Source organism: Archocentrus centrarchus, chromosome 7, assembly GCF_007364275.1.
Source record: "Archocentrus centrarchus isolate MPI-CPG fArcCen1 chromosome 7, fArcCen1, whole genome shotgun sequence".
NCBI classification, from domain to species: domain Eukaryota; kingdom Metazoa; phylum Chordata; class Actinopteri; order Cichliformes; family Cichlidae; genus Archocentrus; species Archocentrus centrarchus.
This window is the reverse complement of record NC_044352.1, coordinates 29367487-29394551: the sequence shown is the minus strand read 5'-3', so window position 1 is coordinate 29394551 and position 27065 is coordinate 29367487. Positions and strand designations below refer to the sequence as shown.

The following is a 27065-nucleotide window of genomic DNA, read 5'->3' as shown; positions in this document are numbered from 1 at the left end:
CAAGTAGGATGTGATGTCTAAATAATGCTCAGTTGGTACTAAGGGGCCCAGAGTATGCCAAAAACATATCCCTCACACCCATACACCACCAGCAGCAGCCTGAACCATTGATACAAGGCAAGATGGATCCATGCTTTTATGTTGTTTAAACCAAATTCTGACCCTACCATCTGAATGTCGCAGCAGAACTAGAGACTCATCAGACCAGGCATCATTGTTCCTAGGGCTGCAACGATTCCTCGAGTACTAGAATAATTCGATTATGAAAAATCCTCAACACAGATTTGTTGCTTTGATGCTTTGTTTAAACTCTGCAGTGCTCAGGTGTCTCTGTGTAAGCAGAGCGACTGTTTATCCAGGTGGGATGTTAAACTTTTTTTTTTTTTAATGGAGAACTGATCAAGCTAAAATAACACCCTCATCTGCAGACTCTGCTTACTACAGAAGGCATTTCAGTGGGATTAAGGAGGTCCTCGAAGTATTCTTTCCACCGCTTGAGTATAGCCTCAGTTGAAGTCAGCAGCACCCCACCCGCACTATAGACCGTTTGAGTAGAGCACCACTTTCCCCTCCTGAGTTTCCTGATGGTTTGTCAGAATCGCTTCGAGGCTGCTAAAAGTCTTTTTCCATGGCCTCGCTGAACTCCCACACCCGAGTTTTTGCTTCAGCCACTGCCTGAGCCACGTTCCGCTTGGCCTGCCGGTTCCCGTCAGCTGCCTCCAGAGTCCCACAAGCTAACCAAGCCCAATAGGACTCCTTCTTGAGCTTGATGGCTCCCTTCACCTCTGGTAACCACCATCTGGTTCAGGATTTACCACCACAACAGGCACCAACCACCTTGCAGCCACAGCTCTGAGCAGCAACCTCAACAATGGAGGTGCGGAACATGGTCCATTCGGACTCAATGTCCTCAGCCTCCCTCAGAATGCCGTTGAAGTTCTGCTGAAGGTGGCAGTTGAAGATCCTCGTGGACTGGGGCCTCTGCCAGGCTTTCCCAGTGCAACCTCACAATATGTTTAGGTGCACCGGGTCTGTCCAGCAGTGATCAGTTGACAGCTCAGCTCCTTTCGTCACTCGAGTGTCCAGAACATATGGCCGCAGATCCAATGACAGGATTACAAAATCGATCATTGACCTGGTGCCAGGTGCACTTATGGACATCCTGATGTTCGAACATGGTGTTCATTATGGACAAACTGTGGTTTGCACAGAAGTCCAAAAACAAAACACCATTCGGGTTCAGATCAGGCAGGCCGTTCCTCCTAGTCACGCCCATCCAGGTCTCACTGTCAGTGCCCATATGAGCATTATAGTCTCCCAGCAGGACGATGGAGTTACCGGATGGAACACCCTCGAGCACCCCACCCAGGGCCCCCAAGAAGGGTGGTTACTCTGAACTGTCATTGGCACATGAGTGCAAACAACAGTCAGGACCCATTCCCCAGCCCGAAGGCGCAGGGGAACGGGTCTCTCGTCTACCAGCGAAAACCCCAATGTACAGGCAGCAAGCTGAGGGTTTAGAAGAATACCCACTCCAGCTCGCCGCCTCTCACCGAGGGCAACTCCAGACTGGAACAGAGTCCATCCCCTCTCCAGGAGACCAGGCCATGCATTGAGGTGAGCCCGACTATATCTAGTCAGTATCTCTCAACCTCACTCACTAGCTCAGGCTCCTTCCCCACCAGAGAGGTGACATTCCATGTCCCAGTAGCCGAGCTCGGTAGCCAGGGATCGGTCCGTCAGGTCCTCCGCTCTTTGCCACCACCTGGTGTACATTGCACCTGACCCTTAAGATGCCTCCTGTGGGTGGTGGGCCTACAGGAGGGTGGGCCCATGTCTTCTCTTTGGGATGTGCCCGGCCGGGCACCACAGGCTAATACCCAGCCCGCAGACGCTCTCCCTCAAGCTCCCTCCCCAGGCCTGGCTCCAGGGTGGGGCCCCGGTAACCCTATCCCCTATGGGTATATCAGAAAAATGATTCACATGCATCAGTGAGCCTTGACCGTCCATGACCCTGTTGCTGTTTCACCACTGTTTACTGTGCGGACTGAGAACACCACTCAAGAGCTGCAATTCTGGAGATTCTCTGACCCAGTCGTCTAGTCATCACAATCTGGCCCTTTACGAACTTGCTCAAATCCTTATGTTTGCCCATTTTTTGTGCTCCGAACACATCAGTTTTGAGGACAAAATGTTCACTTGCTCCCTAACATATCCCACCCACTAACAGGTGTCATGATGAAGAGATAATCGGTGTTATTCACGTTACCTGTTAGTGGTCATAATGTTATGGTTGATCGGTGTATAGATGGATAGATAATATATAGCTCGACTGAACTAGACTTCTGATATAACATCTGCTTTTAAAAAGCAAAAAAAAAAAAAAAAAAAAGGAATATCACTGAGAAAGCACCATAATCTCATTTTAAAATGTAATTTATTTTGCAGCAACAAAATTACACAAGGCTGTGGCTTTTCTCCAAAGAATCCAGGTCTTATTGATATGTCATTTTACTTCTTTTAATGTTTTATATGGTCTTTTATTTTCTTTCATGTTGGGCATTAAATGATACTGCAGTTGCAGTGGTTTCATTCCTGCTGGTACAGCATCTAATACTGAAAACACCAAAATGATATTTTTAAGTCTGTGTAAATCCCAGCTTCCACCAAATGTCACGTTACTTTAAATAAGGTGATAAAGACGCCAACCCAGTTCTGTCCAGCGCCTCGTCAGAATCAGCTGCCGTCAGCAGCAGCGTTTTATCTCTCTCTGCCGTGCCTTTTGGTTTCCCCTAGTTAAGCCTGTTTTTAAGGGGCGGTAAGCAAAATGTTTTTCCTCTGCAACATATTATCCACAGATTTCTCAGGAGGATAGGAGAGGAAAAGCTGCTGCTGCCTTTGCTCCGCATCTATAGCGCAGTCCCTTTTTAATAAGCTGCTTATTTTCTTTCCACCTTGATATCGCTTTCTCCTTTCTTTCTATCCCACTTATTCTCTTTTTTCTTAAAGCTGCCATATTTCCAATTTTCCTTTTTTCCCTTCCTTTATCTCTTTTAAATTGCCTTTTTACTTACCCCTAATATTCTCCTTAATTTTTCCTTTATTTTCTACCTCTCCTACTTCCTTTACTTGCCTGTGATGCTCTCATTCATGAATTTTCTCAATTTCTGTTGCTATATCACATCTCCTTCCTCTCTTTCCTTCCTTCTTATTTCTCATATTTCTACATTCCTTCTCTCCCTAATACCACTGCTTCTCTTCTCTTCCTTTCCAGACCTTCCCTTTGCTCTCAGCTTGTTGGTAACAGCTTTTTGAGATTGATGAAGCTCAGCAAAACATGGCTGAGGCCGACCTCAATACTGTAAAATGCCTGAGTGCACTTTCCTAGCTCCTAAGAACCCAGTTGCTCACTGTGTTTTGTGTGTGTATGTGTGTGTGAGAGAGATTGACTGTAGGTTTCCTTTACTGGTCTGTAGCAAGTACAGCAAAAATGAGCTAGTTTAGCTTTGCTGACAGTAGACATTTTCAAAGAAAGTCTGTGTTAAGTTGGAATTGGTTTTGCACCTGGATGTGATATATTTAGCTTTCTTAAAACGTCTTCCAAGAATAAATGTTTTCCCTCACGCTCCCTCCCTCTATCCATTTCCTGATTCATACACGATTCTTCAATGAAATTTTGTTTGTGTCGCAGCTTGTTTATCTTCCTGTCATCGTTTGTCTTTCTTCCTTCAGTTTTTTTTCATCTTCATCTGTTATTCTTTTCCTTTAAAAGTCACCCTTGATTCATATATTTGACTGCTGAGTCCTGAGAGATTTGGTACTAAAAATTGCCTTCAACCAGAGTGCACCCAGCCCCTGTATGGACTGGATTATTTTATGTTAACAGGTATTAACTTTTCAGTCTTATTCAAAAAGGCATGTCTGTGTCCTTTGCATAAAGAATTTTCTTCATCTTCTGTGTTCATATACAACAAATTTCTAATGGCTTATACATTTTAGAGGCAAAACATAATGCTGCTGCATTTGTAGGTAATGTTGGACTTCACTGTTGGAAGTATTGTGGCATTATCTTACCAATGTGTAAAGTTGGAATTAAGTGGTAACACACAAAGACCAGTTTTTACATTTCCTTGTCAAAATCATTTCCTGAATTTTACCCAGTGCTGCAACATATTTAACTGGCAGATTGCAGTTTATGTGGTATTGTGGTGTCACAATGTTAGATTTTCACAATACAATTAATGTAGACAATATGATCACAATAGCTGTTGAAATATGATGTGATAAAACTGGTATCAAGAAATGGCTCTGAAATATGAAGTACTCAGTTTGTGCACAAGCCATCCAAAAATACCTGTAAGTCAAGGGCGTGATGGTGGAGTTAACAGGTCAGAAATAAGTAAGAGATCTCAGGAAACAGATAGGAATAGAAAAGTAGCAGAACAAGCAATCAGCAAACCAGTAATTAAATTAACAATTAGCTAAAACACTTAAGAATCAACAGTTAACACCTCTCCAGTGCTTCAGTCAACATCCTGAAAGCCCACCTACACCTATGTGAATGACTCGGGGGATATTTTCTCTTTTTCAGACCATTCTCTGTAAACCCTAGAGATGATTGTGTAGGAAAATCCCAGCAGATCAGCAGTTTCTGAAATACTCAGACCAGTCCATCTGGCACCAACAACCATGTCATCCTCAAAGTCATTTGCATCACCTTTCCTCCCCATGCTGATGCTTGGTTTGAAGTGCAGCAGGTCATCTTTAGCTGCTGACGTGATTGATGATATATAAGCTGAAAAGGTGTACCTAATGAAGTTTTCTTGCAGTGTAATTTATTTGATGGTCATTATGAACTGTAAAGTTGTTACTGTGAAATGTGTTCCTAATGTCATTTATTGCACTCCAGTATCAGGGTGAGGAAGTACTACATATTAGTAAATGTTACAGCCTCTAAAACGAGCATGGAGTTAACCCAGTAATCAGTCATTAATTATTAATGTAAAATGTTGTCTCAACAGCATTAGTTAACTGCAAAAATGTAGAAAATGTTAAAATAAACATAAATATTGGATGGAGTTTTATCAATTGTGAATACTCCAACATATAGTAACACTGAGTTGTTAGATATTTGTTATCGGGAAAAAAATGAATACAAGAATGAGATATCAAGGCAAAATGTGGGATTTGCAAAAAGTGTAGGTAAAAGTCCATTTGGGCCAGTCTCATACACTGCGAGGCAAACAGACCCTGAAGGACCCATAAACAGGTCAGGGAAGTGCCTGTGTAGCATTACTTTTTAAGTAGGAGGTTGGGCTGTTAACTAGATGTGTGATTGGCTACATTAATCAGTTTGTCTTCATATTACACTGGGGGGGACAAAAAAGCCAGCACATTAAAATGGCTGAAGGGTGGAGTGGAAAACATGGAACATCTCATTACAGTGCATTTTTCTGCTGAGAAACCATGGGCCCTGACATTCATGTGGATGTAAGACACACCACCCAACTAAACATTGTTCCAGGCCAAACATCCCCCACCTGCTCCACTGCAAAAGCTCCTCAGAATTGGTTTGAAGAACATAACAAAGAGCCGGAGGTGTTGACCTGGCCTGCAAACTCCCCAGATCCCAGTCCAATCAGGCATCCATAGATGCTCTAAAACAAGCCTGATCCACAGAGGCCCCACCCTGCAACTGTCAGGACCAAAAGGATTCACTGCCAACATCCCAGTTCCAGATTTCACAGCATACCCCAAGAGGTCCCTGTTCATGCCCCGATGGGTTCAAGCTGGTTTAGAGGCTTGATGTGTCAGGCGCTGTAGCATTCACAATCACTTTGTTGGAAGCGTATAGGAAATTTTGGAGTAATATGTTAGACAGCTTTCTCCACCACCATCATCACACCACCAAATGAGGGAATGTGTTTGGTTATGGCAGATGGTGGCCTTACTAAAACCGCTTTTGTTGGTTTTTCTTTTATTCTTCTTTTGTTAGTGTCTGTACATGTCTGCTTTACTCCCCCAACTTCAGCTAAAAGCAGTGCAGTGCTACATCCCTGAGCCTTTGACTGAGTCATCCAGTCAGAGCTAACTCCAGTGTGACAGCTTAAAAGATAAATTACTGTAGAAGTGTAGACCAGTTCATAACAGGAACATCGAAGGATCAGGATCAGAGTTGCTTGAGACTCAACACAGATAAACTATACCATAGTCCAGCATTTCAACATTTAAACAGAGCTCAGCACACACTAAATATGTGCTGTTTTGCTTTTCTGCACTTTGTGAACAAACGATAATTGATGTGCGCCCAGAAGCAGACGACTGCTCTTTCTCTCTATCTCGATCACAACTAGAAATCAGCATGCCGTCGTGCTATTTTTTTGAACCTTTCTGTTTCATAACGAGGCTAACTAACCCCTCCTTCTGGTGTTTGCTTAAGCTTCATCAAAACCATTAGGTCCTACACACACAGTCACAGTGGGTTTTGTTAAATTGCTGACAAAGAAATCACTTTAATTCTGCATCGAAGCATGCCAGCGGAAAAAAAGAAAAGCGCAGGAATAACAACCAGACGCACACAAACACTCATTAAGGAACATGCTAGATAAAGGCTCTTGTTCAGAGAGATACTTTTATGAACATGTCAAACAAAGGCACAAACAAACCTATGCGGTTTCCAGTATGCACAAAAGCACTCTCATTGCACACGCAGTGTTCCATAAATCATACACACCCCATCACACAAACACAAGCACAATGCGGCTGAGTTACAGTAAAGGGACCAAGACTGAAAATCACTGCTTATTACTTTGTCTGTACTGTAGCCTGGCTGCCGGGCTCCCCTGAGGTTGCAGTAATTGACTTGTCCAGTCCCTCCTTTCAACACGTTTTTCTTCCTTCGCTTCTTCTGTCCAGTGTTTGCCAGAGGGACTGAGCTGACACACAAAAGATATTGGCCACATTGTCAAAACTTACAAGTGAACAAATCTCTGCCACTGTAATGAATCCTGCCACAGTGCCTACATCAGTTTGGTTTTTAATATCCCAAAATGGCCACTTCCCCTGCTCACAATAACGAATGCACGTCATTGTTCAAAAAAACCTTCCACTCCCCGCACAGACACATAGGTCTTACTTGATTTGTCACGCTTTTCTTACCATTACAGTGAAACCCCCCACAGAGTGTGTTGCAGTTGACTCCTCTTAGACCTTGTGCAAAAATTTTATTACTTTTTCTTTTTGATGAGACCCATTGTTGCTAAAGAATAGCGAAATGGGTTATGAGTCATGGGTTATGGCAAATGCCTACAGAAGTAAATGTCCCACCTTTATGTTAGGTGACTTACAGTTATAGAATTTAAGGCTTCTGGTTAACAACTGCTTCTGGTCACAAAAAAAAGGTCACATGTTTAAGCACATAGGTACAGAAAGGGTTTCAATACTAATTCATTGACATTTTTATGGTCTACAGCTTAAATCTGAAACCGATTTCTCTGGTTTTCAAGGTGGTAGTTCTCCCAGCTCTTAATCAAACACCAACTTCTGGAGAATTCCTCTAATGGCCACTTGAGTCTGGCTCTGAAAGTGTTGCAATCCTCTTAAATCCTCTTGTTCAAATGTTGTAACCTGTGGTTGTGAAATGATAACCTTGGCCGGCAAAAAAGTTAACATTCAGGCTTCAGAGTTCAAATCCAATGAGAAAGTCATGGTGGTTTGTCTTTTACATTCAGTCTATGCTCCCAGTATGTGTTGGATTGACCATTCAGCATACTGGGCATACTGTGAGTGTACCTTTGACCTACAGTTACCCAGCGATATTCACGTGCACCTCTGCAGAAACCAGCTTTATTATCAAGGTTATTAAAGTATTCATAGTCAGCTGACATGCTAAACTGACAGAAAGCACACAGAATGTAAAACTGAAGGATATAACACAAGCAGTAGTAATTTCAGTTATGCTGAACAGAGTGTGTGAGGTTCGAATACTTTCAGAACCAGCTGCTTCTGTCTGCTCTGCAAAGGTGATATACAGTTGTTCAACATTTTGCCAAACTCCAGAGGCAAGATGCTTTATTTCAAATCCAACTTTTATTTATGTATTCATTTATTTTTCAGGTCAACAAACCAGAGCACTGACCATCTTAGCTGTTAGCCCTGGTGCTTTCAGCCCTGCTAACTCATTCAGTTTATGTCAGCAAGGAAAACTTCTCACTAATGCGCAAATTTCTTTGTCACGTCTTAAGCCTCACTGTAATTTTCTTTCTTTCTGTCATCCTCCATCGCTGACATCATGGCTTCTCTTGCCTTGACAGGTCATATTTACACTCCAAAATTATATACTAAATGCGTTTTGAGTCTGAATCTGGACAGATTCTCTGTCCTTCAGAGGTGGAGGTTATGAAATTCTTAAAATTAATATTAGTAGCTGTCAAGTTCACGCTGAGGAGCAGTGTTCTGAGCTTTTTCCTCTTCCTCCTCTGTCATTTTGACAAACACATTTTTTCAGCACTAAATAGATGAAACAGAGCCTCTGATTGCAGAATCAAAAAAAAAAAAAAGATGCAAATCTGATGCTTCCCTGGCACTTAAACACATTTTGCACAAGTATAATATTAAAGTATCAGTGATGTTAGCTAGCTGTAGTTTAACTGGGATTTTTTTTTCTTTTTACACTGGCATCAGGGATATGAGTTTTTTCTTATAATTAATTAAGGCTAAACCAGGTGAAACCAGGTGTAACCTGTTAGTTTCTCTTGGTTTCACTAATTAAGTCAATGGTGTGCCATGCGATACTGATTTAACAAGCAGTTTCCAGCATACATGGCAGCCCTCCAAATGAAGTATTTTTAAATCAGAATCACCTGTCTTGTTTCAGTTCTGCTCGCTGAAGTATACCAGATAGGTATGCTTTATATTACAGAGTAGAATTGTTTTTTCCTGGTGTTGTACCTCCATCAAGTTCCCATTTACTATATGTCTGGCCAGTCTCAATCTTTTCTCTTCTGGATATACAGTACTGTGCAAAAGTCTTGAGCCACCTTTCATTTCTTTATATTTCACTTCCAAGGAGCCAGACTTTCTTGTAATTAGTCTTGAGAAATAGTTTTCCAGGCTTCCTGAAGGTCTTTCAATGTTTTTCTTTGGACAATGGTTTTTGTTATGCCCCTCTGTAACCCCTACTCTTTGCAATCGACTTGACATTGTTGCCTCTATGCAAGCCTCCAGCTCAAGGGATGAACCAGTGTTTTGTCTGCACATAACAGACATCTAAATGCAAAGATGCATGTTTTTTTTGTTTTGTTTTTTTTTTAAATATACCTTCTGCTTTTACTTGTACTCAGTTATACAGAAGTACTCCCCGAGCAGGTGTACCTCTAGTTGAGAATCAGTGATGGAGACGTGGATTGAAGTCTGCATAATTACTTCTTCACCGTGTTTTTCTTAGTGCTCGAGGCTTACCTTGTCTCAGGATTCGTTTTGCCTCTTTGATGAAGTTGGATTGTGAGATTTACTGTATCCCCTCCTAATAATGAGCTCAGTTGTCCTGGAAACTGAGATAATTTTTTTTTCCTACAGGAAGGAAAGGGAACACAGTTTAAATTCAAATAACTTTGTTTTAAGTTTTGTGCATCTTTAATAAGTTGACAGCAGCAAGACCGAGCTCTGGGGCTATTTTACACTGCGATAATGCTCCTCTTTGTAATAAAACAGAATTCTAGGCCACAGTTTCACTCAGAGGACACAGAAGACACAAATGCCCTACATTTAATGGCGTTATTAACGATTCTTGTTTTAATTATCTGCATTGTTTTGCATGTTGACCATGCTACATTATATACCAGAGCTTTGTTCTGAAGGTGTATTGGGCTGTCTTCTCTTAGGAATGAAATCAATAGAGCACGGTGCCATCCTGCTTTTAAATCTCAGTGTCACAAACACTGACAGGCTGTTTTGTTTCTAAGCTTTGCAACGTGGTTTTAAGAGGTTTCTCCAGAATAGTCTCAGATGCCGCCCTTTGGTTGAGGCAGCTTTACAGTGTGATTAATCTTAAAGGAGAAGGCCTTAGAGATGGTTTGAATCAAATGTGTTGTTTGGGTTTTTTATTATAATTTTTCATTTCTTAAATTTGGTTTTATGCTCAAATTTTGAATATTCTTTAGCTGCCCTAAAGTTCTTTAAATAATAGAAATAAGGTAATATTTGGCCTTTTTCCATCATTCTGTGGGCAGCAGTAATCTGGTTTATGCTATATGGTAAAAGTGAAAGTTGGCTGCCTCATTGAGAAGTGAGAGGTGTGAAACCGGACACCTCCGTCTAACAGCTCACTGCGGCGGCTCCTTCCTGTTCAATTACTGCATATAAAGTTTTCCCAAAAAAGCAGGAAATGAGCATTGTCCTGTTTTTTGTGTTAGCCATAGATCCGAAGTTCACTGGCAGAAACACTGCATTTCCTGTGATTACTTAATGATAAATCCATCTTTTGTATTGCCATCGTGTGTCATTAGAAAAAAAAAAGGTTCACTTTGCATTGTCAGTAACTTAAATACAGCATTATTCCTGGGAGTATCACCAGAGACGTCCAGTTTTTCATTCTGCAAATACATGAATATTACAGTATTTTCATTAGAGGATCAATTGCATCATTCACAATAAATAGCTACTTAACGGATAGCATTTAGATGTAAATCTTAAAGACTGCAATACACTGCACACTGTTTGTATTTCTGTGCCACTCTAGCGGCTTACGCTTCCGACTCCCCTCTCCCTTCAGGTCTGCTTTTTAATCTCTAATGATGATTAATGTAGGCTATGTGCTTATTGGCACCACTGTGTTATTGGCATTCTGACAGGGCTGTTAAGATGGATAACTATGCAAGTGTGTGTATATATGTGTAAGTGTGTGTGCACCAGCAGTAGAGCTGTGAAGTCAATTGATTCGTTTGTCTGGTCAGTAAAGAAAATGGATTTGTAAAAGAGGCTGGAAAACAATTAAATTTAGCCTCTGATTTTCTGTTTGTTGAATCTTTTTTAAGTGTGCCGAAAACAACAGAAAACGCTCTACTTCGTGCATGGAGAAAATTCTCTTTTTACAAGCCAGTTTTACCTTTTCGTGTGTGCAGGAGATGGTCCGCCGTGGGGAGATCCTGGACGACAGCATGGAGGATGAGTTTTACCTTCGCCGCCTGGATGCAGGGCTCTTTGTTCTTCAGCTGATCTGCTACATTATGGTGGAGATCAGCAACTCGGGAATCTCACAGGTACGCACGTACAAATACTGCTTACAAAGCTGGCTTACCAATTTTCTTTCAAAACAATTGCTCTTAAGACATCTGATCAACCAAACTATGAAAACAGACGGGAGTCAAAGCTTTTACGGGGTGCAGCTGTTAAACGTGTTACATTATGCTTAAAATTTCCAGGGAAAACACTACCTAGGCTACTTTTGGACCTATGTGACTTGCCTGTGTCACTGTATATAGTGCTGTGTCATAGCTATTACACTATAATGCTGCTGCTGGCACCTTGTGGCAGTAGATTCACACTTCAAATTAGGTAGTCTGTCATCAATGACAGTAACTCCTTGGAAAACAAGGATGGAAAATGTCCTTAATTTTCTTAGGTTTAATAAAAAAAAGTGCTACTTCCTGCATGCTGCAATCACAGATAAAACATTGTTCAGCATTTCTTTTTCTATATTAACAAAAATGTCTTTATTGAAAATTTGAGTGAAATATTGTGATAAAAATGTTTAGGCTTTATTACCCATCTCTAGTGTTCAAAGATGCCTTAAGCCTGGTAGGCCACTGAAGACAGGGTAGGCAGAGTTAGCTTTGTTGTTGTTTGTTATATTAGGTTGAGAGTTGCTCAGAAAGGGAAACCAGTGAGCTTTGAGGGTATTTTGAGCTCATTCATAAGAATAAAAATATGGAGCTGTAACTGAGCTTAAAGTTGAAGCTTATAAGCTAAGCTAACTAGCATTTTTAAAGTAGAAAGCAGCTTGCTAATTAGGGTGTTACATTATTACAACTTACAGTCATTGTTGGCACCTTCCATACAGTTTGTGTTTGTCCCACAATATAGAAGGTTCTGGTTTCGTGTTTCACTGTCATAATGGAAGCTTTTGCATCTCTGAATAAAATGCTGACCAAATAATAAGATAATTAAAAAAACAAAAAAAAAACCAAGAATATACAGCATTAGAAAACAGGAATTTGATTTTGACATTTTTTTGTTTTGTTTTGATCTGCATTTAGCTTCAACAGAGGGTCCAACAAATTCTCAACCTAAGAGGAGGCTCTGTCAAAGTAGTGCGGCACGTCATGAGAGGTGAGTAACTTTATCTTCTGTTATCAATATGAGTATTAACTCTGCATAACATTGTGCCCAGGCTGTACCCTTCTCCCAATCGGATCTACAGGTGGATCTGGCACTTTGCCCAAAAGCATAAATTCCTCACTTATCCTTTTATCCCTCAACAAGCATAAAAGTAGGAAAAAAGTGTGTATTTTGAAAGGGCAAAGTGGTGCCTTCAAAAGCTGCTCTTACACCCACAGCGATTCATATTACTTCAGAAGTGCATTTTATTGACAAAATTTGTAAAATCCTGTTTCCAAGTGCTTCTCAGCCTGGCACGGAAACAGCATTTCAGGGGAAAATGTTGGTATAATTGCTGTTCTTTGGCTCTGGTTGTTGTTTGATAGCAAGCCTGTGCTGTTTGCTTGCCAAAGTGGTTAGGTTGGAATATAATAAAATACTGCAAATAATGTCATATGTGCCTGTTCCCTCGAGCAAAGAGGTATGGCTGGGCAGACTTGCTTGTCAGGCCTTTGTTTAGTATATTATTCTTTTGCATGTATTCATTTGTAGTAGCACAGGTCACACTTGGGAACTGCTATTGAGAGGGGTGTAGGTTAATTAGACACTCCTGAAAATTATGATATGTAAAGTTCAAGTGGAAAGATAAAGAGATTGCATCAGTAAATAAACACAATAAAGTCAAGCATCTAAACTGTCCAGGCAGAAGTGATCATTTTTTTTAATTGATTTGTATTACCTGTGTACAGATGGTAAAACAGTATGATGAAATGCAGTGCAGCGTGCAAATCTGCACCAATCATATTGTCACTGAGTTGAGCAGAGACTGTGTCTGTCCTTTACTCTGTTTTCACTTAGCCACAGATTTCTTCTCGTGCTATATTTGTTTTCTGCTGTCAAAGACCTGGAAGGTTGTGTTATTTCCTTTGTGGTGTGACATCCATCCTTCCTGTATCATTGTCGGATAAAGCTCGAGGACGGGGCTCCGTTCACACACCCTCCAGCTCTCTGTGGCATGTAACGCTGTAGATAGAGCCATCCGTCACACATGGCACTGCCAGCAAGCGTGGCATTTCTCCAGTCCTCCCTGTGAATGTGTAAGCATGCAGGAATTTGTATCCTAAATGTGGCAGTGTGGCTATTTTATTTTAATCTGCATACCTGCAAACACGTACACCTTGCTTGTCAGCACTACGCTTTTGCTTGCTCACAGGATTTTTTGTATGTGTTTGTCATTAGCATGTCTCCATATTTATGTGTACACACATGTCCTTGCTTGCTTTTATGTGCATATTCTTTACATATTAACAAACCTTTGAGAGGAAATCCATGCAGATGTTCACTTCATTTGTGATTCGGTCTGCATTTTGTACCCATGCCTGCCCTTGAATGTTTTCTACATATTAATGTGCATGTTGGGTTTCCTTGCATGATCTCGATGCGACTTTTTTTTCCCCCCATAAACTGTGTTGTGTTTGTGTTCAGTAACTGACTGTGTGTCTGCATACATATTAGCTTAGAGCTGTTGCATCTGTCTATCAAAATGCATCTGTGCATGTGTGGCTTGAAGTACGTGACCTCACCCTTTCCATTAGGCCACAGTCTGTGGAGCCCTCTCTCATTTCAAGTGCCCCACCCGGTCAGTGTGAAACCACAGGAAAAGGTTAAGCACATGCAGTGCGTGTCGCCTGCTCCGCCATCTTCACCTTAACAGCTTTAGCTTACCGAATAAGAAACAGCTCCGCAGGAACAGTTTTGCTAATGTTGTAAAACCCTGCTGTGAAGTTTTCAGTTTTGGATTCTGATGTTTACTATTTGCATGTATATAAACAATTCTTATATTCAAAGTTATGTTACTTTGTCCAACTACTTTTGAGCCTCTGAAAACCGCAGACTTTATAAATGACTGTAATTGATGTGAAGTCCACTGCGGTAGTGTACAGAGGCAAAACATTTTTTTTTAAATTGTCATTGTCCAAAGCTGTACCCCTGATAAACTAAAACCTTTGGAAAGTTCTCTGTTGTTTGAAAGGTGATGAGAATGACATTAACACAGTACAACAATCAGCCTTTGTGCCATTGAGCCCTACCATTGTTCACAACAGTTTGTAGTAACTACGTCAATTAAGAAAGCCGCTAAAAGGCTAAGTTGGGCTTTTTCCTGTGATATGTTCATCAAAATCCACTCTGATGTCCACTTGTGTTTTGGAGCGCGCGTTTATTAAAACAAAAGCACCGACAGAAATCTTTACGTTGTATTTAAGCTAAAGGAGGCAGCTGACTGAAATATTGGAACCCTGTTCCACTCCCATCACATAAGTGAACAGTTACCCAACGTCAAACCCTTATTCCAATGACCAGAAATTATGACTACCTTGGTGACATGTAAAAAACTATTATATGTAATTTACACTAGCAAAGTAGTATAAAACATCCACCTTACACAGGCTTTCTCTGAAAATATCTAAGATGTAGTCATAGATTAAATTGATACTTTGATTTGCATTTGTTAGATATACTGGTAAAACTGGGTCACGACAAAAAAACTTTGAAAGCAGTTATTTTCCAAAGCAGATGCTCTGCTAAATGTTGTCATGGTATCCAAATTCTCGAGCGCCTTTGCAGTATCTTTTTTTTGTTGTTGTTGTTGTTTGTTCATTAAAACACCAGCTACATGATGACTTTTCATACATTTGAAAACATTATAGGGGGGGTAGATTTCCCCACTATAGGCATATTCTGTACCAACTGTTCTTTGTGCAGCGGGATCACAGTGGCTTCAGACTGGTATAGCAGTGTTTTAAATGACTTATGGCGCTCCAGCTGCAGCTGTAATCACACTGAAAGTCCTACAGCGTGTCCCTATCCTTGGCTGCCGTTGCAGAGACTGCTCCTGGAAATGATTCTCCTTGTATTCATGGCAGATCCGTCCCAGTCACTGACCTGAGTAATGGCGATGCTCGCTACTGTATTGTCCTCTGCCGTGTTGCCGTGGTGACAGAAGGAGAGGCTACCAGCATGCCAAAGAAAAGGTTCTGCAGAGAGTTGAAGAGTCACAGAATCTCTGACCTCTCTGTCTGTGTGGCTGACTGCAACACCATTTATAGACATGGAGACACTGGCACTCGGTCACGATGACAGGCTGGCAGTAATAGAGGCCATAGATGATCATGTTTTTGTTGAGTCGCCCCTCACCTGCTTTTCTCAGTCACCCTTAAAATTCTGTCATTTAAAATATCATTGACATCCAGAACTCTGCAGATCAAATTAAAATCCCTGTTTCTGCCATTCAAGGCTGTTATCTTTGGACTGTGGACAAATCTATGCCATCCATATTTTCAGATACTAGTCCAGCTTTGCACGTTTTTAACTTTCCGCCTGGTGCTGTGGTCTGCCATAACCTAGCTCTTCTCAGAATACCCAATGATGGATTAACCTCTGTAGTCTCGAGTGGATTACTGTCATACTGTCATACTGTGTATCCTCTGACCTGAGCTGAACTCAAAACTTCTGCCTTCCTTCCAACTTCTGTCTAATGTTGCTACTAATTTAAATGCATGCCTGCAAGACCTAATTTTTAAACTGTTCTTTTATGAAATATGCTTTGAAATACTTCATCAGATTGCCTCTAATGAACTTATTTAAAACCAGGTTATTTCTCCACTGATCTCTGCTGCGTTTTATTTACCTTGGTCAGTCAGTGTTGCAGTATCTTTATCACTAGCAAGGAGCAGCGGATAAATGTGCAGGTAGCAGCTTGTCATTTTCCCTTGATAATCTCTTTGAATATAGGATGTCTCAAATTAGTATGCTTCTGCTGTAATCTCACTGTGTCATATTCATATTTACTTAACATTTACAGTGGGGGAAATAATTATTTGATCCCCTGCTGAATTTGTACATTTGTTCACTTACAGAAAAATTAGGTTTTTAATTTTTATGGCATTTTCATTTTAATGGAGAGAGGCAGAATATCAACCAAAGATACAGAGGGAAAAAAAAAAACACATTACATAAAAGTTACAGATTTATTTGCATGTCATTGATGAAATAACTATTTGATCCCCTACAAACTAGCCAGAATTCTGGCTCCCACAGATTGGCTGTGTGCCCATGTGGCACACAAACTACAGTCAATCAACCAATCACTTACAGATACTCATGAGCTCAACTCATTGTGTATAAAGCACACTGTCCACAGAATCCATGTCTTCCATTCCAAACTCTCCACCACTCTGGGCAAGACCAGAGAGCCAACAAAGGACAGCAGGGACGAGACCGCAGACCTGCACAAGGCTGAAATTTCTACAAGACCACCAGCAAGAAGCTTGGTGAGAAGATGACAACTCTTGGTTTGATTATTTGGAAATGGAAGAAATATAAAATGGCCATCAATTCCCTTTGGTCTGGCGCTCCATGCAAGATCTTGCCTTGGGCGTGAGGAAGGTGGTGGATCAGCCTAAAACTACATGGGAGGAGCTTGTTAATAATCTGAAGGTAGCTGGTACCATAGTCACCAAGAATGCTGTTGGTAGCACACTAAGCTGTAATGGATTGAAATCTTGCAGCGATTGCAGGTTCCCCTTGCCAGTGAACATCTATATGATTCAGAAAAGTCTTGGGGGAAAGTGCTGTGGTCAAGATCAAGCTGTTTGGCATCAACTCAACATGCTGTGTTTGGAGGAAGAGAAATGCTGAGTACGACCCAAAGAACATCATCCACACCGTGGAAGTGGAAACTTTATGCTTCTGTGCTGTTTTTCTGCTAAGGGTTCAGGACGACTTCACGGCATTGATGGGCCAATGGACGGGGCCATGTACTGTAAAATCTCGGATGAGAACCTCCTTCCCTCAGCCAGAACATTGAAGATGAGTTATGGGTGGGTCTTCCAACATGATAGTGACCCAAAACGTACTGCCAAGGTAACAAAGGAGTGGCTAAAGAAGTACATTAAGGTCATGGAGTGGTCTAGCCAGTCTCCAGACCTCAGTCCTATAGAAAATCTGTGGTGGGAGCTGAAGCTTTGAGTTGCCAAGCGGGAAACAAGAAACCTAAAGTATTTAGAGAGTTTCTGTAAAGAGGAGTGGACCAAAAATCCCTCCTGAGATGTTTGTGGATTTTTGGTTAATAATCTGTCTCTCTCCATTTAAGTTAAACTACCATAAAACTTACAAACTTACAAATTCATTAGGGAATCAAATAATTATTTTCCCCACTGTAGTTAAATATAGTTATATTATCAGGCAATGTTCCAGGAGGTAAGAAAAGGCAAGAATTGAGCTTGTTGTTGAGCGTCAGCAGCAATGTGGGTTTAAGTATGTAAGTTTGTCAGCTTAGTATCTTAAAGAGCCAGTTATTTTCTTAAAACAGGTTTTAATCATTTTAGCTATGTATATTGTGTATATTATTTATCACTCTACAAGATATTGTGAAGAACAAACATTTTTCAAAAACCTCCAAGTTAGCTCAAGCTGTTTAGAAGAAAAAATACAATTTTGGCATGAATTTATTAAATAAAGCTGTCAATAAATGTCAGACTCAACTTTGCTTTACAATATGCACAAAGTTTGACATTTTTGGTTTATTTACTTTCATTTTTATTTTCATCTTATTGAAACAAGCAGTGAACTGAAAAATAAAGCCAACATGGAAGTGCCAAAAACTGAAGCTCTTCGACTCCCTGGATATAATTGTTATAATGGCCAAATTCACAGCTAATTATCCCCCTTCACAACAACCATGCAGAGAGCTTAAAATTCTGCTTTTTCTGAGAGTCTACTTGGCTCTACTTGTGCTGTACTGTGCTGTATCTTTAAGTGTTCTAAAAGCCTTCTCGTACTGAAGCGTGGTGTTAAAATCACATGCCGTATTTTCATTCTTTTAGAAATCTTGAATGTTTAATACATATTTTTATCTACAAAGACTGCCATTACTTTCCAAGCTAGATGAGTAGCATTACAAAGTAGATGCTCTCGAATTGTGAGTGAAGATCATTTTAAGAGCCATGAAACATGGTAACTATTAATGCTGTCCCATGAGGCAGAGCAACCTATCTGCTACGGCGACTAATGCCCCTAAAAGTGAAATAGTAGTCACTTCCCTGATCATGGGGGGAACGTTCACAATTTGCCAGTTCAGTCAGGTCAGCAATCTCTGAGTGTTCAGTGTTCTTCAGTTAAGACCGATCCAGCTACTCAGATAGATAAAGACTCGTGGGTTGCAGCCGTACAGTGGCCAGCAGATATGCTAGAGCCAGTAATTATGTTTATGTTAGAACATGAAATTGACATGGATTGTTAAATTGATGGGTCCAAATTCTTACCTCTAACAGCTGATGAGAGAAAGTGTCGCTCTTTACAATAACCTCGCTTCCTCTTGGTTGGCATTGAGGAGCAGTTTCCACACAGACACTAATGAAAGAGACACCCAATCTCACTGCCTCATGATCATCTTGATTTTGATGTACTTTTAGAGTAATTTGGGTTTAATTTGAAAATTTTGAAGAGATTACATTTTTTGCCTTACTGTAGGGTATAGATATTGGCACCAAGACAGATCCAACCATTTAACCCTATAAAGTGGAACTTGTCGTCAGGGACAGAGTGTACTTCAAATGTCCCGCTGTTCGCGGACTTCCAGCAGTAATTACCATAATAACCCTATGTTGGCTGTGAAGCTTTCAGAAACCGTCTGAATTTTTCCGATAGGACAAATGGTCGTGTAATTACGGCAATTCAAACTGCGTTTGATCAGACGTCTCAGCAGTGATGCGCTCCGTGTTAACCAGCTGTTGACGGCAGGTAAGGGCAGATCACGGGTGCATCAGCGGCAGTCGGCCAGTGTTAAAGGGTTAATATCACTGCTCTAACTGCAATAATGACAACCTAAGAGTTAAGCTATAGATATCCTCACAGTCAGGGTTACTTTTAATGTACCTATCTGTGACTGTCTGGTTAGTCGTACAGCAGGCATCCTGGATGTCTGTGCTGCATTTCTTTCTTTCAAGTAATATTTTATTTGCATGCTACTTAGCACTATCTAGCAGTTGTCTGTGACTCTGAGAACCACTCACACAGATTATAAATACAACTCTCTAACCAAGCTTGTTAGTGTCACTTCTGACTCCTAAAAATCAATATGGTGATGCCCAAAATAGTCAAATTTAGACTTCAAAAGTGAACTTCACAAACCATTGGGTGACTTCATATTGGTGACCTCCATCTTTTATATACAGTCTGTGAACAGAAATAATGGTCAGAACTATGAAAAAATACTAAATAGGTTATAATAAAACCAGAATTAACACAATAATTTTGCCAGTTCCTGCAGAACATCTATCAACAAGTAATATTCTTTTACAGCGCCTCTGAGGTTCCTTCTCAGTCCTATTACATCTGTCACTATCCTTTATATACAATCTAATAACATAAAAACATCCCTCCACCCTCAAAAGCAAAATCTTCTCTGTGTCTTTGGCAGCCATTCTTCATCCTCCTAAACCCTGCGGGCTCTTGTCAGGAAAGCCCCCCTTCATTCCCTTCTCTCTGAAGTGTCTCCCAGAGAAAAATAGTCTTTTTTTTTTTTTTTTTCCTCCCATCATTCTGTCTCGACATCCCTGGATTTAATGGGTAATCCCTGCCTCAGAGGCTGAGTGAGAAAGTCGCCGGATGCACGAGCTGTGCTGGGGCTGCGGCAGCTGCAACTTTCTGCACATTAGACTCACAAATCGACCGTCGCGCTGTCTCAAAGGGCTCGTGTGAGCGGTAGACAGTAAAGAAAACAGTCAAATGTAGAGCAGTGCACACTTAAGTACAAGCACTGCACAATACACCTGGACCAGTTATTGAGGAAACAGGGTAGATTTCAGTGCAGCCACTACTGTGGGGCATCTTTTTTTTTTTCCCACCAGGGGAAAGATCCTATAATCTGACTTTTTGTTGAAAAGTGATGTACAGACTGGAGAATGTCTAGACTAGAGTCAAAGGCTATTTAATAATACTAGCTTTTAAACGCCTTCGACTTAGTCCTTTTAGAATACAAAGAATAGCTCCATTTGACTCTCAGTACAATAAGCTTGCCTGGGAACAGCTTCTTCCCTCCTGAAGTTACAGCGCCGCTGTACTGTGCGGCTTTCTAATTATTCAGCATTTTAAGTGGAGGAAGCAGGACTCACTGCCAGAAAATTTTAACTGAGGAATTGCCCCGGGGCCCTTGATGGTCAGTTTCTCAAATCAGCTTGCATGCCTCATTCAAAGTATATTTGTATGCAGTCAGTTTTCAATAAATGAACACAAAGTAAACCTGAAGTGAGGTGCTGTTTCAGGACCAGAGCACTGGTTGGTTTCTAGAGGTTATGGGCAAATTAGAGAAAGGACATTCTTGCTTTTCTGTGAATATCCTTGAATTTTTGGGGCTGTTTATTGAACTAAAACAATTTCAAAAGGATAATTGAACCTACATTACTCTAAATTTACATCAGAATCATTCATAAATAATGAATCATATAATCATTTGCTGCGGCCCTTAAATAAAATGAAATATAAAGCGTATTTGCGGTCCTTATATCCACTGTGTATGATGGATAGTTATTGGGTGCCAGATTCAAAATCCAAAGAGAATGGGAGATTAATTAAATATTAACAGATACAATGCGTGTTTTAAATGTTCCTGCAGGAGTAAATAAACACTTTCTGCACTCACTTTTTACTAATTTGTGCTCAAGTAACTGAGGCTTATTCCAAACTTGTCAGGAAAATTCTTAAACCTGAAGTGTACCTTGTTTTCCTTCCCTCATTAATCTTCCGCTCAGTGCCGGAGGAGGGCCAATCCTGTCAATTTCTGGCTCCAAGGATGTTCTGTTTAACCTCAAAAGTCAAAAGGCCCACGCCTGTGCTGTCAAGCCGACTAATCCTCTGATTTTTCTTTGTCTGTTACAGAGTACGCCGAAAGCATTGGAGATGGAAAGAGTGACGAGTTCAAAGAGGCCGAGCGGAAGAGGATCATGGACCTTGTAGACAACTTTTAAGCTAACTTTTTCAAACCCACATGCTTTCCCACCCTCAAACCTCAGAGAACATCAGCATCAATGGTTAAATGAAAAGAAACAGCTAAAAATGTTCAATTTTGAGGGGTTAAGAAAAGGACGCGCCTATGACAAACAATTTAAAATTATAGCCCTAAGTTACCTTTTTTTGTTTGTTTTTTTTTAAATCCTTTTTTGTTTAACAAACACAGTCCTGTATGTGTCAGAGAATTGGTTCGGTTCCAATGAAGACGCTCACTGCAGACACAGTGGGAGTTGAGCTTGGAGAGCAGAAAATTGTATCTTGACTGAAACAGCCAGCCAGCATGAGATGTACTCGCAGCAACAGTGCTGTTTTTTTCTCTGTACTGTGGTGTTGAACACTGCAGGATAATTGTGGACACAAATCTCAATATTCCACCCCCACCCCCCAAACTTTTTACCTGGCTAGTTTTTGTTTTGTTTGGGTTTTTTTTTTTTTTTTTGATTTAGGTGTAAAATATTTTCTAATAAAACATTTGGTAATGGAATTCTGATGGCGTTTGATTTGTTTGATTAATGTCGTGTTTTGCAGAGTGGGATTGACACAGCCAGCTGATAGCCGTCTGTGCACATGAATCTCATTACGCCTCCATTTGGTTACTGTTGCACGGACGCACAGATGGAGCCAGCAAGCTTATATCTGCAATCGCAATATGAGAATTCTTGCAGGAAGGCAGACCTGCTTCTTTTTTACTTGTATAAAACCACCCACGGATGGATCGCAGCAGCCTCCCGGAGCTCTCAGCCCACTGCTGTTTTTCTTTGACGCCGATGCTGTTCACGCACATCAGTGCGGAGGTGGATTACAGTACAGCTGTATACACAAACAGGCCTGCTGCATTATTGTCTCTGTCTTGTCCGCCAGGCTACTTGTTAACTGAGCACAAATATCAGTGTTAGACTCACCCTATTACTCTATCACTATTTTCTGTTATTGATAAGAGTAGTTTCTTCATATTCAAACAATTATCAACAAACATAACATTTTCTCTGCGGTTTGACTCGCAATCTCTCTGCAAGCTAAAGGTACAGTTGCTGTATTTGGGAGTGTTAACATGTATTAAGTTTGCTCTCTGGGATAAAGAGGATGGGAGAGCAAGACAATTTTTAAAGGTAAAGACTGCGCAGCGAGTCACATGAGATTGGAAGTTTAAATTTTACATATCTAAATTGAAAGCAATTTTTAAAATCCAACTGACTACATGATTAGTGGCTGATGGCATCATACTGTAAAATGTCATAAATTGAATTGTAATAACTTTGTGTTATTGAAAAATTGAGTGATTTGATATAAGCTGAGGATGCTTAAATCTAAAATTCCACCATCATACTAACGTTATACTGGACGGGTCTTGGGAAGCAGATGTTGTATCGTCTTACATCTTGTTGAATTCAGTTGGTTAAATCCAGAAAAGGCAGTGAGCCTCAGAGCCAGCAGCAGGTGGCCAGAACTTACCCATGAAGAAAACACATCAGAGTACAAATTATTGTGACTTATTTCTAAGCAAGTCTTTTCTGTCTGCTACCCTGCTACACCAGGTTAATCCCACCCACCTAACAAAAAAAAAAAGCCCACTTCAACCCTTGCATATTCTGCTACAATGTCAGTTTTCTATTTCTAATGCATCAAAAGTGACCCAGAGCTTTAACAGAACAAGATATACCTGGCATTGTTATGGAAGATTTCTATAACTATTGAGAAAACTACAGCTCAATATTTTTGCCCTGAATTCTTCAAAATAAAGTGGCAGGTGAAAAAATGTGTGGAGAATAAAGCCAGAGCGGAGTTTTTTCCCTTTTCTTAAAGCTGAATTCTTTCTATAAAATATTTCTTTACACCAGAGTTACCAAAAAACTTGAGTTAAAATTGAATCTTTTGTAAATAATTTAAATTGAAAATAGTACAAGGACAACAAATCAAATGTTAAAACTGAAAAATCTCTGATGCTGGATTTCAGGCAGTTTAGCACCCAGACTCTTACCACAGCCATGCTGCTGGAACCATAATAACATGCTTTAGCATTCCACAGGTGTGTGAGTTGTGCTCTGAATGGGCATTCTCTTTTATAACCCTGGGCTATTAAAGAGATTTCCAAAACAAATTTTACATTTGCTCAAACCGTAGGGTATTTTTCTTAAATGACCTCAGCCTCAGTCTCTCCATCTCGTATACATGCATGCATGGTGCTTGAATGAAAAGTGTGTGAGAGTGTGTGTGTGTGTGTGTGTGTGTGTGTGTGTGTGTGTTGTTGTTTTGGGGTTGTTTTTTCTTTTGGGAAGTGTTCCTGAGCCCATTAAGAGATGTCTAGAAGGTTCAAAGATCAGACGGTGCCTGTTACGAGTTAAGATTTCTCTAGATCATCTGAACCACAGATGATGATGATGATGTTTGACTGTGCAGCACAGAAAGTTCTTTTTCTCTTTTTTTTTTTTTATACCCAGTCATATTACTGTGTAAACGTCAGTTAGTGTTGGCTGATTTTTAAGCATCTGCAACTTTTTTCTATTTTTTTTTTTTTTTTTTTTGCTCTGATCATCCAATTTTTTCAAATTTGAAATGAGCATATTGTCAAAAAAATATATCTGATAAGTAGTCTTTGTACCACATAGGTTTAAATGATCTAAAATAATATATCACTTATTTAGTGCATTATGTCCTCTCCAGATCCCTGACCGTGATTGCTGACAGGAAGCAGCAGTGGTGGGAGGGACCGGGTGGGATTCTCACTGACAGTTGCCACAGCTGCTGCATTTCCTAAGTGCCTTTACAAAGTCTAATATCACTCAGTAACAAGATGGGTAGAGCGGCAGGGCGTCGTTTGCATACTGTATTGGCAGAGGAGGCCCGGCCCCATGCATCTCCTATCAGTGATTATGACTGCAGCGTGTTTAACAGCGGTCGTACAGCAATTTCACAGCCGAGGGGAGGGAGAATAATTGTATTTTCCGAATGACTGAGTGCAAACACTGTGCGCCCCTGTGCTTTTGGGCTTTTCTCTTTTTAGTAGGGGAAAAGAAGGTATTGAGAGTGAGCAGAGGGATGGTTAAAGTTTGCAAAAAAGATATCTTAATGCTATGATGTATATTCCAGATCCTGAAATGTGAGCTCAAAAGGAATAGGAGTATGTATAAAACTAACGTGTGATGCCATATGTCGCTCCATAATTATAGTCTACATTCTTTTGCTTTATAATCAAAGACCAGCAAAACTGATTAGTGTTTGGTGCTTATCAGCACCAAACACTAATGTGGAGCACTTAAGTACTCAAATATGAGGGGCGATATAAAATGTCAAGATGTGCCACAACTTGTGATCACGTCCTCAAAAGTCAGCAGTTCTCCTAGCAAAGTGTCTGCTATTCCATTCCAATTAAATAATCTAGGGCTGAAATTTTGCTGTTATAAAAGCGGTTGTATTCTGACCCTCAGTAAACATAGCAAGAAATGAAAAAAAGCACACTGAAAGCAGCATGATAAGGGGAAAAGGTGGTAACAATCTGTGTCCATTGCCAGGTGAAATCACTGCATGTGGCTTTGCTAAACACATCTAGCAGGCTGCTAGTTGACATATTCAGTCATGAGCTTGCTCATATAGACAGCAGACACTGAGTAAGCATAATGGTGCTGACATGGAAAGAGGCAGGCTGGCTGTTTAACACCCTCTACCTATATTAATGACTGTCTAAGGCAAAAGAAGAGATGGTAGGAAACCTGAAGCAGACAGGTGAGGGTTGGTCTAATGACAGCCACCCCTTATTGGTTTTGAATTTGATTTGTGAGTACTGTGAAACCAAATGGCCTTCAGTATTGGTGGGATGCATGCAGACAGCAGGAGTATATACAGCTCAAACAGATTTTTCCTTAAGTTCTCAGCACCATCAACTTTTCCTTACATCCTCATTAGCAGCCTAGTTCCCATATGTAAAGCTACCAGCACTAAAACTCACAGGCTTGTAAAAAGTTAATTGCTCCTGTAGTCCAACTGCCGCTCTGCACCAGCACTCAGCACAGGGGGCTGAGCTCTCTTACTGCATAAGATGTTTCCACCAGAGTATCCACTCTCACTCTCCACTGTGAAAATAGTATTTTATTGAGGCCTGGCAAAATGGCACTACCACACATGCAACTATAAGTGTGTCCTAATGACACCCTTGTAAAGTGACCACCAGGTATCACAACTAGGATAATAAGCAAAACAACAAGTATGGCATCCTCCTTTCCATTCTGCACCCTTTGCATTGTTTCCCTAAAAAGCAACCGCTTTTTCATGTGTTATGGGAAGCAGTGTTTTACACTGAACCTATGAATAAACCAATTGAATAATGGCTTTCCCCCCTTTTTTTGTCAAAGAAATTAGTTATGCCAGTTAAGTTAATTAGTTATGTCTTCATTTGTTTGTTAATCAGTGTTTTAACATCATTTGGGTTAGAGCTAGGTCCCTGGCTCAGTTTAAAAAAAAGCTACAAATGAGGTGAAAAACCTCCATTAAAAATTTTTTTAAAAATCAGGCTGCACAAAACTGCTGAAGATCAACAGAAAAGCACTGCAGAGACCTCTAGTAGAATGATTAGAGGTCTGTGTGTGAGTTATGCACTTGCTTGTGTCTCTGTTCAGTGATCTACAGGCATCTATGATGGAGGGGGAAAAGTAGAATGGTGGTAATGGACAGGAAGCACTTGAAAAATATACCCTTTAGAAAAATTACTGTGAAAAATTGTTTCCTGCCTCAAAAACAAAGAATGCTTAGCTTTCACAAGGTCGCTAGAACAAAACACTGGACAAATTATGTTGAACTTGCAATATTTGATAGAGAGCGCAATGTTACTGCGTACTGACCTAAGACTGGAGGGGAAGCAATCCTACTTTATTGTCTTGGAGTCTAAATAGCTTGTAGTTAAAAACACAATATGTGGCAACTTGATTCATTATATCAGCTGTGCCTTGTGTGAAACAGAGGTCAACCCACTACTGGAAAATAACACATCTATAGATCTTAACCCGAGAAATTTAAAGTTATGATCTTGATAGAAATGTTATGCAAAATGTAAATATAATTATAATTATAAAATAAATATGTTATAAGCTGCATATGTTTCTTCAAAGCAAACTTATAGTTAATTAATTTGTACGATTTTTGAAGCATTTAAAGCAAAAATTCAGTAAGCAGCGCTAATAAAAACTACCTTGTGTGTATGTATATATATATATATATATATATATATATATATATATATATATATATATATATATATATATATATATATATATATATATATATATATGTGTGTATATATATATATATTTTTTTTTTTTTTTTTTTCTCTAACAAGGTGGACAAAAATGATGCCCTTGGCTATGCTGTTCTATATTGAGAAAGGTCCTCAGGCTGAGTAAAGATTGCACAAGCATCCATAAAATCTAGCAGTCTGTATCATAGTGCAGTTTGTCAGTGGGAATTTTCTCTCTATACTGTTCATGCGAACAGTACTGTGGCTGCATTTAAGCACCATGGACAGCTACGCAGCACACAGGCAGCGTACTTCTGACATCAGTCTTTCATTCCAGCTCCAAACCAGGGGTGAAGCTCGTTACTGTGGCTCTGGTAGTCTAAACAACAGTGAATCAGTGAGCAGACTGTAAGCTGCTCCAAAGGAAACATTTGTTTGCGGCCATTCAAATGCAGAG

General features: G+C 40.3%; 1 protein-coding gene across 1 annotated transcript in view; it reads left to right on the top strand.

Annotated features, from left to right (window-relative positions):
* The window catches only part of ctnnbl1 (catenin, beta like 1), a 60699-nt gene extending 38874 nt beyond the window's left edge, over window positions 1-21825 (top strand). The window contains exons 14-16 of the mRNA XM_030733751.1: window positions 11121-11258; window positions 12255-12327; window positions 21253-21825. Coding sequence (XP_030589611.1) covers window positions 11121-11258; window positions 12255-12327; window positions 21253-21341 — 300 coding nt within the window. The 3' untranslated portion in view covers window positions 21342-21825. The remainder of the gene's footprint in view (window positions 1-11120; window positions 11259-12254; window positions 12328-21252) is intronic.
* The last annotated feature ends 5240 nt before the right edge of the window (window positions 21826-27065 follow it).